Source organism: Neodiprion lecontei, chromosome 3 (genome assembly GCF_021901455.1).
Source record: "Neodiprion lecontei isolate iyNeoLeco1 chromosome 3, iyNeoLeco1.1, whole genome shotgun sequence".
NCBI classification, from domain to species: domain Eukaryota; kingdom Metazoa; phylum Arthropoda; class Insecta; order Hymenoptera; family Diprionidae; genus Neodiprion; species Neodiprion lecontei.
The window spans coordinates 27868816-27883434 of NC_060262.1; the positions used below are offsets into that span (position 1 = coordinate 27868816).

At 39.9% G+C, this 14619-nt stretch overlaps 1 protein-coding gene across 3 annotated transcripts in view; it reads right to left on the reverse strand.

The window, feature by feature from the left end:
• The window catches only part of LOC107218043, a 37518-nt gene extending 28757 nt beyond the window's left edge, over window positions 1–8761 (reverse strand). The window contains exons 1-2 of one of the 3 annotated variants that reach the window (XM_046735021.1): window positions 8619–8761; window positions 6086–8136 (exon numbers count right to left, since the gene is read on the reverse strand). In XM_046735021.1, the coding sequence (XP_046590977.1) occupies window positions 6086–6161 (76 nt within the window). In that variant the 5' untranslated portion in view covers window positions 6162–8136; window positions 8619–8761. Of the gene's footprint in view, window positions 1–6085; window positions 8474–8618 lie in introns of those variants that run through there. The other 2 variants (XM_046735022.1, XM_046735020.1) reach the window with 2 other exon arrangements.
• Window positions 8762–14619: the final 5858 nt, after the last annotated feature.

The following is a 14619-nucleotide window of genomic DNA, read 5'->3' on the forward strand; positions in this document are numbered from 1 at the left end:
ACTTCCTGCAGTATTTCCCTGCAGAAAAAAAAAGAAATAATTGCAAAATCATTGGGCGATAGAAAGAGGCGTGTATTACCGGCGGATTCACAGTACTGCAGAGTTCGACGACGTAAAACTGGTTTCAACTATCCATATTCCTACAGCCACGTATCTTATCGTGGAATTTAATTTATTCATCGGAATGTCCGTTCGCTTTTTCTCGCAGTACTGTATACACGTATATTTTTGTACCTGTGTACGTATATACTTACAATAAGCAAACACGATACGCAGATGCTAATTTTTCGAAACAAGAATAAGTATCAGTTATTCGAATTTGTCCATACGTCGTTAAAGATCGGCTTTTCCCGAAATTACAGTAGTCACAAATGCTGGCGTACGATGACAAATTTTGTTGCTTCAAAATCAACTAACAGAACTGACGTTGGACATTTATCGTTGACTGAAATTTCAGTTTTCGATTGACCTGACTTTTCATATACATTCGAATCTTATGGATATCAGTCGCATACTGTTTCATACAATCATAGAATTCTACTTGCTTCGTCAAACTTCCGAAGTGAAAGCCCCCCCCCCCGCCGCATCTTATTTTCTAATAATATTTGTTGATCGAAAAAAAATCCACGGACGATTGTAAGCAATGATTCGTAAAACTTTGGGATCGGTGTGACGGCAAAATACCACATTATAATAATTGAGTCGTCATTAAACGGACAACGTTATCTTATTTCCCGTTTCTTGATCAAATTGCCTTACGAGTGACTGCGAGACTTTCCACTGACTTTCCGCTCTCTTCCAGACATGCGATAGCCCTGAAATTACGACGTTACGTACGACTCGCGACCGGAGGAAATGCGCGAAATGACGCACATGCGAATTCATGATATACGAGTGTATCGCCTGGATGCAAATGTGCAAATTTAAAAACAGGTTTGCGAAGTTGAAGAAAAACATGGTTCAACCAACATTTTCAAGTCTTTAACAATTCTTTAATGGAATTCCTGGACCCATGTAGGAAACACAAGAGACGGATGTAGAGTTTTTTCGCAAATTTTCGTCTTGTATAACTTTATGAACTGTCAGGTAGAGTGAACAATCTCCAATTGTTAAAAGAATCCTCTTTCATGACCTTCGGTCTAACCAAGCAGACATCGAAGTGAGGAAGAGGCTCGAATCGAGGCGAAGCCTTGTAAGGAGAGATTCGAAGTAATACGAGGTCTCGTTACGTTTGAAAGAAGAAGAGAAAAAAAACGCGCGCAAACATTTTGCACCGGGAAGCGAAGATCACTCTTGATCGGAATATAGGAAGCGGTGGGCTCGTTAAATAGAAGGCGAACGTTAGGCACATTGATTTATTTTACTGGACTTGTGTGCACAACGCGATTGTCGTACGTGCAAAAATTCGCACCAAATCAAAGTATAATGCGACACCGCGGTACAGATGTCGAGGTGAGTTATTCCGGGTTTCAAGACACAGAGATGAAAAGATAGATAGAGAGAGAGAGAGAGCGAGAGAGAAGGAAGTGCGAGTCATTCTAGAATGGATCAAGAGTTTTGTAGCATTATAGCCGTGAGGCGAATCTCGCACAAGTATAACGCAAAGATTCAACCTTCGCGTTAGAACGCAAATTGTCAAGCTAGAAATCAAACGCTGCAGGCAAACGGTATTATACCTATATGACAATTCATTCGCGATATAACATCACTGACTGCGAGAACAACTTCATTTGATTATATTTGATACGTAGGAAATTCGACCAAGATGGGTATCGTTACATGATAAATGTTTGAATCCTCAAGAAAATGTGATGAAAGTATAATTGCTTCATTACGTGATTATAGCTGTTAATAGCGGAACCATCTGGTTATAACAGCTTCAGTTTCCTGCGGTTTGTTAGTTAAATATGTTCTCAGGATCAATTTATTGCTACACCAACATCGAATTATCGCAACATTTACAAGAAAATATATAGTACGAGTGACCGTTATAAAAAACAATATTAACGCATAGAAGATTTTTTTAGTTACAGCTACAAAACTTATTTCCATTTTGTACCCAAAACAATAATATATTTTTTTTATTGTGGTAAAAAAATTAAAAAAGGTGTTAAGCATGTGTACGATATGGAAGAACTTCTCGGTGGAAAATACCACAAAATTTTTAACACCCGTCTGCACTGCACCTGTTCCATTTCCCCGCGATGCGCATCCGCCACGTCCGTTTTCCCATCTGGATGTTTTTACGTAAGTAAGACAGAGTTCGTCTCCGCATCTTCTTCCTCACATTTTTTCCCTTCTATGTAAATTTTTTTTTTCCAACCATATGCGATACGCAATGAAGTTGTTGTCACTTGTGAAATTTGTCGATAAAGCGAATGACAATGACCCAGATCGAAATTATTATATGGAATTCTTCAGTCAACGGCGATTTGCGAAATTCTAAACTTGCTGTTTATATTCATCGGTATTTGTTTCGGTGATTGGAAGAGAAAGTATCGTATTCTTTCTTACGAGACGTAACTAACATCACTGCAGTTATCGCACTGAAACGCAATCACGCGTAGTTGCAATGCTAGAAAAGCATGTATTTAAACAGAATCATATTATAACGTACGGTGCAGAAAATTACTATTTTGTGTAAGCATACTTGTTTGAACACTGTGTGTTATCACATTCTAATCGTAATGATACCGTAATTATTGCGGCAATTCGTTTGTCGATCCATTTATTAGTGAAGTTTTGCTATTCTGTACGCTTTGTCCCGCGATGCATTTTGAATGGAACGAGGATGATTTTTTCTTGAAATTAATTAATTAACCGAGATTGCAAAACTATAACTATATATTCGCAGCTTGTGTTTGATAGATATGATTAAAATTTCACTTGGTTAGATAAGATTTTGTCTGTTGAATTATGTATTGATCGAAGTTTGATTAGAGTTTCGAATAGATTTTTGATTGGTTATAAGATTATTAGATCGTTGAGAATTATTAGATAGTTGAGACATATGTGACGGTTAGTCAGATAGTTGTTGACGGTTCGAAAGATCGGTACGTCCTGACTTTAGTTAATTGATCAAACAAAGAATTTGGCAGTGTTTTGGAAAACTGGAAGGGCGAAGAGGCGTGTGGCACAGGTGATTTTAGTATTTCGGATTGGTTGAAGAAATTTTTTATTGGAAATAGTGCAGCAGTGATCGGAGAAGTTTTTCGCGCGTCTCTTATAATCATTAAAAAGTCAAACAATTATCAAAAACCTAGTAGTCAAAATAGTTTTACACAAATTTTTACACGCATATTTTACAATCTTTGAAAATACGAATGGTCAGCTCAGAAGTGCGGTTAAAAATTCAGAGCGCGTTCTTATAAAAAACCACCCGCTCTTTTACAATCCAAATCCGCGCAGATACACTGAGAAAAATTACACATGTTACAGTGACTAGAAAAATTTAGCAAAACAGGTATCGTTAAAAAAAACTGTTTGAATATTGTTGGAATTACGAAAAACGAGGTACACGTAACCATTTTGCGCTATCCTCGATCCTTTTTCGGTTATTGCAACGCAAAATCAGTTTGTGAAGTTTACTCTACTTTTTTAGTTAACTTTAGGCTTTAACATGAATTTATTGTTGCACAAGCATTCAATTTTCGCAACAGTTACAAGAAAATATAGTAACAGTGTTCGTAACGAGAAAGAATAGTAACGGATACTAGAGTTTCCGGTAACAGCTGGAAAACTAATTTTCATTTTGTACCAGGAACTATATTTTTCGACTGTGGTAAAAATTGAAAATAGTTAAGGACCGAGTGGTAGCCGGAACTAAAATTTTCTCTCAGTGTATAATTGATTAATTACAAAAAGGCCGGTCATTATGGTAAATTTTTGAATACCGCGTTATGCAACCGCATCGGTTGACCTTTGCGTTTAATTATCCGCAAGCTTTGCAAGTTTCTGTTACAATTAAGGAGAAAAATAAATAAATAAGTATCAACACTTCCGATGAGATCGCCGGATTGTTCAACGAGGGTTATACGGCTGTAACGGCTGAAGCCAGAATTGACGAGTAAAACCCAATATGTGAAAGAAATTCGAAACCATCATTCATTCGCGTCAAGTCCGATGCGCACAACCATATGTCATTATTTCTATATCGGTGGACAAATATAACCAAAATGGCCGTATAGTATAAATATGCGATACGAGGGTTGGTCGGTAGAGTTTTCATAATCGCAAAACGCCGTAACGTGACGGATACATAAGTGGCTGAAACGAGATACGAATCTCTTGTTTACTCTATCAGCCGGCACATACGCTAAAAATTAGTTAAATTTAACTCCGTCGAAAGCATTATGCTCGTTCGTAAAGAAGACTCGTAGAGAACTCGAGGGTGAACTTTGACCGTTGTATCCCACAAGGCATCGCGCGTATTAACATTTCCCAGTTGCAGCATCTGCATATAATTCCAGGGTTTCGCATAAGCGGTGAGAATGAATCACGTAGATATTATAATTGTTGCTATATCTAAATGCGTCGTAAAAATGACCATTTTAAAACCAACAACCCATGTATGTATATCCCACGGTTCGACGCTTATCCACGTGTCACGCAACTAACGTAACGACTACTTGTACATATAATATAATATAAGTCCTATACGGGTGTAATGATGCCACTGCGCTGAAACCGGCGCGGCGAGTGTATTTCTTCAATCAATGAGCCTAAGAGTTAACGATTATCTATTTGATATTGCCTGTGCTGTAACGTTATAATAATCACTCTCGTAAAGCGAGGCAAGTAACCATAAAAAGAGCTATTCGGGGTTTAATTAAAAACGTGTGTTGTGGCGAAAATTTCGTCCACTTTTCTCTGTGGAAAGGGAGAGAATTTAAGGGGTCCGTGGTTGTTTTAATCCATTTTTCAGTCCAACGAACAAGAAGATGAAAAAAAAAAAAACTAGTACATGAACAAAGCAACGGGATTGATGAATCTCACTTCAGTTCATTGATCGTCAATAACTGACTACGTAGAAACGAAGAAGTATATACATATAGACAAATTTTTTTGTCAGTGACCCGATTGTCGTAACGTTCAGAGTTCATCAATGGTCCGTATGACCGATTCAATTGTCGTGCAGGCCATCAAATATTCAGGAAGGAAGCCTGTGTCGTAAAACAAAAGAGAGAGAGAGAGAGATCGAAAGAAGAAAATTCTGTGTAAAATCGAAAATATTTCTTAAATCGGAGTATTTCTAAGTTGACCAAATTAATTTCAACCAGCCCCTTTTAAACGTTTCCGTGGAAGAACCGTTTCGAAAATCATCGTCAAAATTTCACACACGTGTCCGACGCCTCTTACGAAAAGTAGCACGGTTCAAAACTAGAGTGGGTATGTTTGTCGAACCGAAACTACTTCTATATTGCGACGTTTCATCATTCTTTGACTGTATACTCTAAAATGTACAACCGACGCATTGGTCGTTTCGACTATCGCACAACGCTGAAATCTTCAAGAAATCCTTGTTGCATTAACGGAGACATGCAACTTTTCGTAAAAGGTCTCGATATTATCTCTGCGCCATTGCCGTTTATACAGACCGGAGTTATTATAACGACATTATTATTCACGCGGCTTTTATCATACGCCAGACTTTGAACGCAATATGCATGTGTTGCTATTCGTAGGAATAACAACACCGACTTTTGCACCCTGAAGTATTATACTTATCGTCATCCGAGAGAAACTATTCATGGCATGGCTAACATGCCACGGTTGTATCACGTCTGCCGGTAAATTCAAAATCCGTAGATTTCGGTTGCAGATAACACGACAGATACGCGGAATGGAGGGAACGATATATCGAATCTGTCTGTCATATCTGCGATGTGAATCTTATAACAGGCACGCGAAATTATCCCCTCAGATCGTTCGCCTAGACAACGCCACTTTATGTGGTATGTATCTTGTGTTACACAGTTTGCCATGGAATACGTCGATATTTCGACAGTCATTTATTTACACACGTCTGCATACACGACGATACGCGTACGGTAAACAGGGAAGGGAAAAATATTTAAGCACTCACCATTTTTCTTCGAGCTGGTTTTGTTCTTTTTATTTTTCGGATAGATGTTGCCGATTTTACTCTGTCCGCAACCCATCCTGACCGATACGGTCTCCTGGAGGTTAAAAGTTCTGTCCTCGACTTTTCCTCCCTTTGGAGAATTACATTTCTCAAATTGTTGACCGATTCACGTTCTTGCACGAAATATCATTCGACGACACTTTCTTGCCAAAACAACGTTCATTCATCTGGTCGCGAAGTCACTGGCTCGACGAGATGTCCGTTGGCGAATGGTTGGGTGAGATGTTTTTCAAAACAAATACGATCTTCGGTCCGTTTGTGATATGCAACTTCTGATTGGTCCACGGGATGAACGATTGCCAAAAATGATTTGTCTCCAAGCGACGAGTATAAGAATGTTTCTACGGGCTTGGGGAAGATATGTACTTTAATTTTGCTCACAATCAGTTTAGAATATAGTTGGAAATCAGGATTTCTCGATCGGATGACTATCCTCGTTCCAGCGCCGATTTCTCTTGGCTACCTGAACAGCCGAGGTGGCCAATCCATGTTCATCGTCACAGAGACCCGACCGTTAACATTCTCGATGCATCAACTGTCCGTCATCGATTCGCACGAGAGAAGCGGTATACCATCGCCTCTAATTTTCGCCGAGTATAACATTTGCCAGGACGTTTATAATATGTCACCGGAGCTGTTTCCCAGTTTCTTAAAGGTTGTCCAAAAGTCAGCGGTGCCGCGTTATTCACCCGACACAAGAGAAAGATGACCTCCTTTTTCGCAACAGTCCGGCACAATATAATTCCACCACGTTAATTATAACCTGTCCACCACGCAGGGCGAAAACGTGGAAGCCTCTTTTCAACACCGGCACAGAATTGACAACGCGATTGCTGTTCCACGGGCAGTTCTCAGGCACAACAATCGGGGAGATTTATCTTCGATCGACAAAAGAGCAGGGCGCTATATGTATACCTCGCCTATCAACTTGACGAACTTATTCGGTTTATCGCCGAACTGATAGATACGGATAAATCGATCAATCCGTCAACGTTACATCAACGTTGTACAACATTCCGCTGGTTACGAATTCACACCGACGAACGACGTCGAGCGTTACGTCAATCTCTTCGACTACGGTAAACGAATCACGAGGTTTCCTCATCACCGACGCCGTGCCCGTTACAGTTCCGACAGAAAGCAGAACTCGAGGTTTCACTTTTCCGTTAACTATTCCTCGTTACACTGTCCGTTGCCTCGACACTCCGTTAACGATCATTCCGTTCAGTCGCTCCTCGTTACCTCTGCGACTTTCGTCCTTAAACATGGTGCGAGAAGAATACCGATCGTTGCCGTTTCGGCGCTCGGGATTGACCGAGTCACGGATACTAATCTCGTTGATTAGATATTCGGCGATAAGTTAGATCTCCGGATTATACGAGTTAAGAATATATCTGTCGTGAATTCGGTTTGCGTCTGCGAAGGATGCAAAATATTTTTAAACAAGAAAAATAAAATCAGGATCAATATCGGTCAAAAGAAAACGGCTCAACGTTCTTCGGTCGGATACATGTATAACGTATACACAGATCCTATTTCTTTAGGCCCACCGTGAGAAAGTCCTCGTATAATCCATTACGCGTCAGCCTCTATTCGTCATTTACGGAGTCGGATCGTTAGGATACGATGAAAAAATAACAATAACACTAAGGTGTCACATAATTCTGCACTGTCTGATACAATCCTGGCAACGTGTGTGCGGCGGGTAAAGGTTCCCTCTACACTCCTGGAATCGATTCGTATAACGGTGTGAAGTTTAGGTCCTCGGGTCACGGTGTCTCACGGGTCTTTCACTCTCCATGCTCGAATACCACACAACGGGCGAATATTCTTCCCGATCCCCGTAACGAGGTATGAGGTAGGTATTCCCCGGTTATAACGGACGTTGCGGATCAAAGCGTCCGAGTAAACGACACTTTTCTTCCTTCGCGATTCTCCAATCCCATCAATTATTATTGTTTCTTCCAACGAGGGACGATTCTGATCTATGACTAAATTATTGTCGATCAATACTTGAAGTAAAATCGTAACGTAGAAAAAGTTTCGAATCGTACGAGTGTTTGCGTGTGTGTGTGTGTGTGTGTGTCTGTCTGTGAGTAATTCACTTTTCAAAAGTCATTCCTCAAATCGAAGCCTCCCCCTTTCGCGATAGTTGTGCATCGGTGCAGAATTTTTTCACATTCGGACTTGTGTAAAAGTCGACATTTGCGGTTGTAGGAACAGTGTTAGTTGTTGCATCGAGTCGCTATAGAAAATCGTGGCATGTGAATAACGATAACAATAACAACAATGATAATAATAATTATTATTACAATAATAACAACAGCAACGATAATGGTAGTTGTAATAATAATAATAATAACAGTAACAACAACAACAACAACACCAAAAATAATAATAATAACGTGTGGGTGTGTGTGTGTGTGTGTGTGTGTATGTTTCACGGTTGTAAATGGCTGTATAAAATTAATACGTGTGGAACAACATCGATGCTTGCACTTCGGAATTCCAACATCGACTGGCTGTGGCGCCGGCCGAAGTAACGCCTGCGCATTTCACTCTCAGGGCTCACCGTACACGCCGTGCCTATATATATAAATACATTTATTGTCAGTGGCGTTCGCTGGTTTCAGAGCGGGCTGTGGGAAACCGGGAACTCGGCCCTGCGATGCTCCCTCGACTCGTAAACTGGCTTTACTTCGAGTCTCTGTGCGCGGACCCTGTTATTCCTCCCTCCCACCCCCACCCTGAAAGGTGTCGAACCTTATGGCCTGCCTTGGTCATACGCGAGGCTATCGAGTTACCGGTTAATTGAAAATTTACACTCGATTTAGCGACCAGAAACCGCTGCTCTTTGACGCAGGGTTATTTTCATCTTTTCATCAAAGACTCACTCGGAGTAATTCGTTCGATAAACTTATAGGTAGGTCAAAATAATACTCATTTGTTCGGGCCGATTGTCGGTGTCAGTTTTTTATAATCGATTTTTAGCAATTCGATGTGAAAGAGTCGAGGTTATTAAATTCTGTCAAGTGTGAGCATTGGTGGAAATATATTAATTGTTATATTTGGTGTTGAATTTTAGAGAGACACCCTACAGCATTTTGATAAATTACCATTTTCTTACCAACAGAAATTTGCTGGGAACATTGTTGCGGAATGGAATGAGTAATCGCGTAGATCCAGATTCCTGACGACTGTCAAATAACCTACATGCGCGCATGCGGTGCAAAACACTTTGCATTTATCAATCAGAAAATTCGAGTTACGGAGTGAAAAAAGAAACGTGTCGTAAATGCAGATGAGCCGATTAATTAACTAGCCGTGTGTAATCGACGTAGAAATATTCGTATAGATAAATGCGATTTTTATTTTTCCATTCGCTCACGGGGCGTTTTGCATATTTGTTGTGCCTGAATTGTTTATCCGGACACTGTAGGTTCGCTGCAGAGGAGAGAATGTATGCCAGAGAGAAGAAACGTTTCTTAAAACTACAGAGTGAACGCGAATAAAGTGGAATTCTTATCTCGTAAATGCGAGACTTTTGTGATGTAGTAATAAGTGCGTACGTATACACATGTAATTAACGGTCAGCAGCTTGATAAACGGCGATCTTAGCACGGAAGGAACAACTTATCATGAAAAGATGGTTGGAACCCAGACCGGAGAGAATAGTATCGAGGGAAAATACAGGGAGGAAGTGGCTCCGCCTGTATAAAGAACGATAAGCCTCCGTGAACGGCAAATATTAATTATCATTATTACGGTGGGTGTTTAATGTTATTATTTACTGACGCCATTCGGAAAGTATGCGGTATACATACGTACGTAATTACGAACGTACAATGAAAGCTGTAACTCGTATTACATCGACGACTCTGGGGCACATAAAAAACAAGGAAACACCGATTGAACACAAAGAATACTTTACGCTGAGTTACTAAACTTTTATAGCTGAGTTCGCAATCTCCCAAGTTATTCACCGAAGATTAACAATTTTCTTCCGCATTTCGCTCTCCGTAATTTTTCATCACGTTCTCATCCTGCATTTTGCTTCGCTATCCGCGTGTAAAGCTTATTCTTAGTACAGCTATTCTTCATCCGTATATTCTGCATACCGTTTACGAGAAAAAATGATCAACGAAATCCTGAACAAGAATTTGCAATTTTCATCACATAACGGGTATAGCAGAAAATTACCGTCACAGCCAATTGTGAATACATCATGGATTTCCATCTCTGTTGTGATTTTTTCTCTTCATAACAAAGTACAGCTGTTCTTGTTTTTCTTTTAATATTCCTACTGTTAAAAAAAAAAAATATATATTGCAATAAATTATTAAATTTCATCGCATACCCAGCTAAAATTCTGATAATTGCATCAAATCGTATCTAGTCAAACGATTGCGCCTCTCCGAATGCGTGAAATAATTCATATTCAACGCTGTGACGATTAAAAAAAAAAAATCAAACTAATCCCAACTATCGTCGGATCAATGGAGCGAAATTTTTACTCAAGGAAACACGTGAACACGGCAGATAAGCTGTGTAGGCATACCTTTATGGACACGTAAAATAGGGGTTCCCAGCTCCGCGTCTAGAAGATAAACTAATTTTCGGAAAGATCGAAACTTCGGTGTGACGCTCGGAGGCATCGACGTCGAGTTATAACGTCACGAGCCGGGTGAAGAAGGAATTAGATCCCCCGCTAAAGTTTAAAGCTAAATTATATTCACCGCTCTATAATAATTGGCGAGACTAACCCAACCATGGCGGGAAATCAGACAGTGAAATTATCGGAATCGGAAAAGAAAAAGCTCGCTATCCACTGTCAGTTGTGACGAATGGGGGTAAAAAGAGTATAAAAAGAGGAAGAAGAAGAGGAAGAAAAAAAATAAAAAAAATTACGCACCCCGAGCACCAGGGAAGGTTGTAAATTACTAATCGATACTCCGAGTAGGTAGGTTATACATTATAGAATAATTCGAACCGCAACGCGATGGCACTAAGCGATCCGATCTTGCCAATTATTCAAGCACCGATAGTGTTTCAAAAATGTCACCGTCGGATCCATGATAGATACCCTTCACTAGTGTACACTGTGTCGAACACAATGCCTTCGAGCAGTACCGTCAGATTAATTTTTCACGACTATATCCGACAGGCAAAATGACCCACGATCAAAGCACTTGTTGAACTCATTTCTGCGGAGCGACTTCAACCGCGACGCGTGACGTGTAGATACGATTCGGATATGGTATAAACGTACCTATACGTCCTGGATAATGCTATGGCATTTACCCACACACACGCTGATTAGGTCGTTCCGAACCGGCAGCTGAGCCTCGTTATCGCGAGTCTATAGTTTTCCTACAACGGCGGATTTTCATCGTGAAATTACTTGGCGCTTTGAATTTCAACGTTTGGACATTGAGAAAAAGCACCGCTTTATACCGTGTGAGAAAACCGGGGGAAGCCCGTGTTTGTTTCGTGACTATTGTACCCACGCGGCAGCTTATCAGACAAATCTGATTATACTTATGCATAGATGGTTTCTGTACATGAGGCATTCCGCACAAAACTCACCTACGTGTGACCCTCGTCGTCGGAGATTTTATTTATTCTTTAGGTGCAAAGAGTATAAAAAAAAAAAAAAAAACCTGTCGCCGAGTTTCAGATTTTTGGGACGATTGGTGTGATTTTCAATTCTCCCAAAAACACGAGACCCCAATTTTCGAGTGCATAGCTCCGATCGATTGACTTCAAATTTTTCTCATGAATTCTTTGTTGAAAGACGATATTTTCAAGACCAAGATAGAAGTGGGCATGGTTTTGGTTTAGAAGCTAAAGGAAAAAAGTAATTAAAAAGTGAGCAAAATCAAATTCAATAAAAATTTAAAAAATCCAAATTCATACGTAAAGCGATTTTTCTAACTATTGCACTGTTAGCTTAAAAGCTCCAGGGGAAACAAGTAATTGAAAAGTGAGAAAAGAAGTATAAAATATGAAATTGTATTTTTGAAACTTGTACATTTAATTAGATTTTCATCACTTTTTAATTATCCGTTTCGCCTGTAGCTTCTAAACCAAAAGCTTGCTCACTTCCGTCTTGGTCTCAAAATTTTCAATCTTTAACAGAGAATTCAAAAGTAAAATTTAGAGTCAATCGATTAGAGCTGTTCATACGAAAATTAGGTTGTCGTATTTTCGAGAGCAGTAAAAATCAAATCCGTGGCCCGAAAGTCTAAGACTCAATGAAAGACGCTAGTTTTTTACTCTCTACATCGTACTTGAAAATAAATAAACAAAATCGCAGATGCTGAGAGTAAGACGTAGGTCGACTTGGAGTGGAACAACTCACGTACAAGTTCGCGAAGTGCTTCGCTAGAGACAAAGTGAAAGATAAAAAAATACGAGTATACAACAATATACATAGTTGATAAAGGTGTACAGCGAAGATGTGTGTAATTAGGCATTGTTTACTGGGATCCGCGATTACGAGCTGATGCGATTGCGATTACGATGCGAGCTCAAGCCGATATCATTTTTCTCCGTATCAGGTTCACTGCATGTCTGTAATGAAAGTTTACAACGCGTACAATTAGTATCCTAAATTTGAAACACACCGCCGATGAATCGTATCAGGTTGTCGTTGCGCTGCACGGTAGCAAATTCACGACACGCGTATAAAGCGATCGCGATCCGAATTCGTTATCGGTTAGAATAATCGAATGGTTTAGAAAATTTCAAATTTCCTTTCTATTTCTGTCGTCCAAGAAAATCACTCGCATATTCATTAGATTGAAACCGTTACACGAATACTTATGGACGGTTTACCGTCTTTCGTTGCATCCTCAGCCACGTGCGTTCCATTTCGTATAAGTGAAACATGCATTTTTCTTGCAGCAGAAAGATTCTAAACGGTTGTGAAATGCCGTGTGCTCGGATTTATTTGAATTCTACGACATGTATTGACGATGGAAATGGAAAGAAAAAATTGGAGCATTATAATACAACATCAGGTGTCGAGTTTCTCTTTTTATTTCAGTCACACTGCTTTGACAATTGACTCAAGGTGAATGCAGGGTTACTCGTGGATTATGCAACAGTATCGTAAATCGTTGAATTTACGCGGAAAAATTTTCACGAGTTGTAAGGAGGAGGACGGTATTGCAGCAAAGGTGATCTCGACGCTGTTACAACGTAAAGAAATATGTACTTTAAGCCTGTGATGTATGCAACTGGACAAACACACGAGCCACCGGAGTCTTTATCAACGCTGCTGGGTTTCGAAGGCGCATTTGTCGATCACGCGTCTGACGCAAATGGAAAGAAAAGAAATTGCCGGCACAAGTGAAAAAATCACCTCACCGGATACATGACACAGTTCGCAAATCGATATTATCACCGGACTACAGAAATTTTCTCGACACATGTAAGGTACTGCGCTAGGGTGTTTGAGAAAAAAATAAATTGCCATTTTCCACCATGGCACTATCTAAAAAGTTTGTTCAAGTTAACAGAAAGGTTCTGTCAAGGGATGAGCGTTCTACGTCATGTGGATTATATATATATAATCATACTACACCTTACGATAAAAAAAGCCCACGCCACAAAGGAGTAAAAGGTATAATCGCGTTCTGTGTTCTTATCGAACAAAGATGTTTGTCCGACGTTTACACTCGTATTATTAGTCCTGCTTTTCACTATCAAAGAGTTAAAACGTAGAGCGAGAAATTGTATTCGGAGATGGAATTGCGCGTCGGAAATTTATCGAATTCTCGACGGCTTGATGGGATGCCGCAGTATCGCGTTTACTAATCGGCTGCGACTGTAACAGCGCGTGATAAAGGAAGTGCGCCTGTACCGCGTGTATCCAGATACCAAACGTTTACCCAGTAGAAATTAGACCGGTATACATGAATATTACATGATATACACGATGTGGGGACCATCCGTTTTGACCATGATGAAAAGAAATAAGGCGAAACAATCCGCATACGCTTTAGTTGAACCAATCAGAAAACATATCCAAGGTGATTTCGTATAGGCTTTATATTTTGTCCTACAGTGTTTGTATTATTATTTTTGCGACTTTTGACCGCACAAACTGGCATTTTCAGCAAACAGAATTTACGGTAATAAATAAGTAACCTCAAGTAACCTATTCACGTGATTTCTGTGACGTCATATTGGATATGCCTTCTGACACATGTTATTTTCTAGCATCGTGGTTTCGACTAGATTTTCCACCGATCATCACCTAGACAGATCTTTTCAATGCGTCAATAAGTACGTTGTACTTACACTCAGCGTCTCGTGTTGCAATTTTTGCAACTGCGTGTGTTCGGGCAGATTTTTGGTTAAAATTTTTTTCAATGGTTTACGAAACTGCGATTAAAAACAGCGGTTCAAGTTTATCGTACGAAAGCAAACAGTGTAACACACGAAACCAGATACGTGAAAATTGTCGC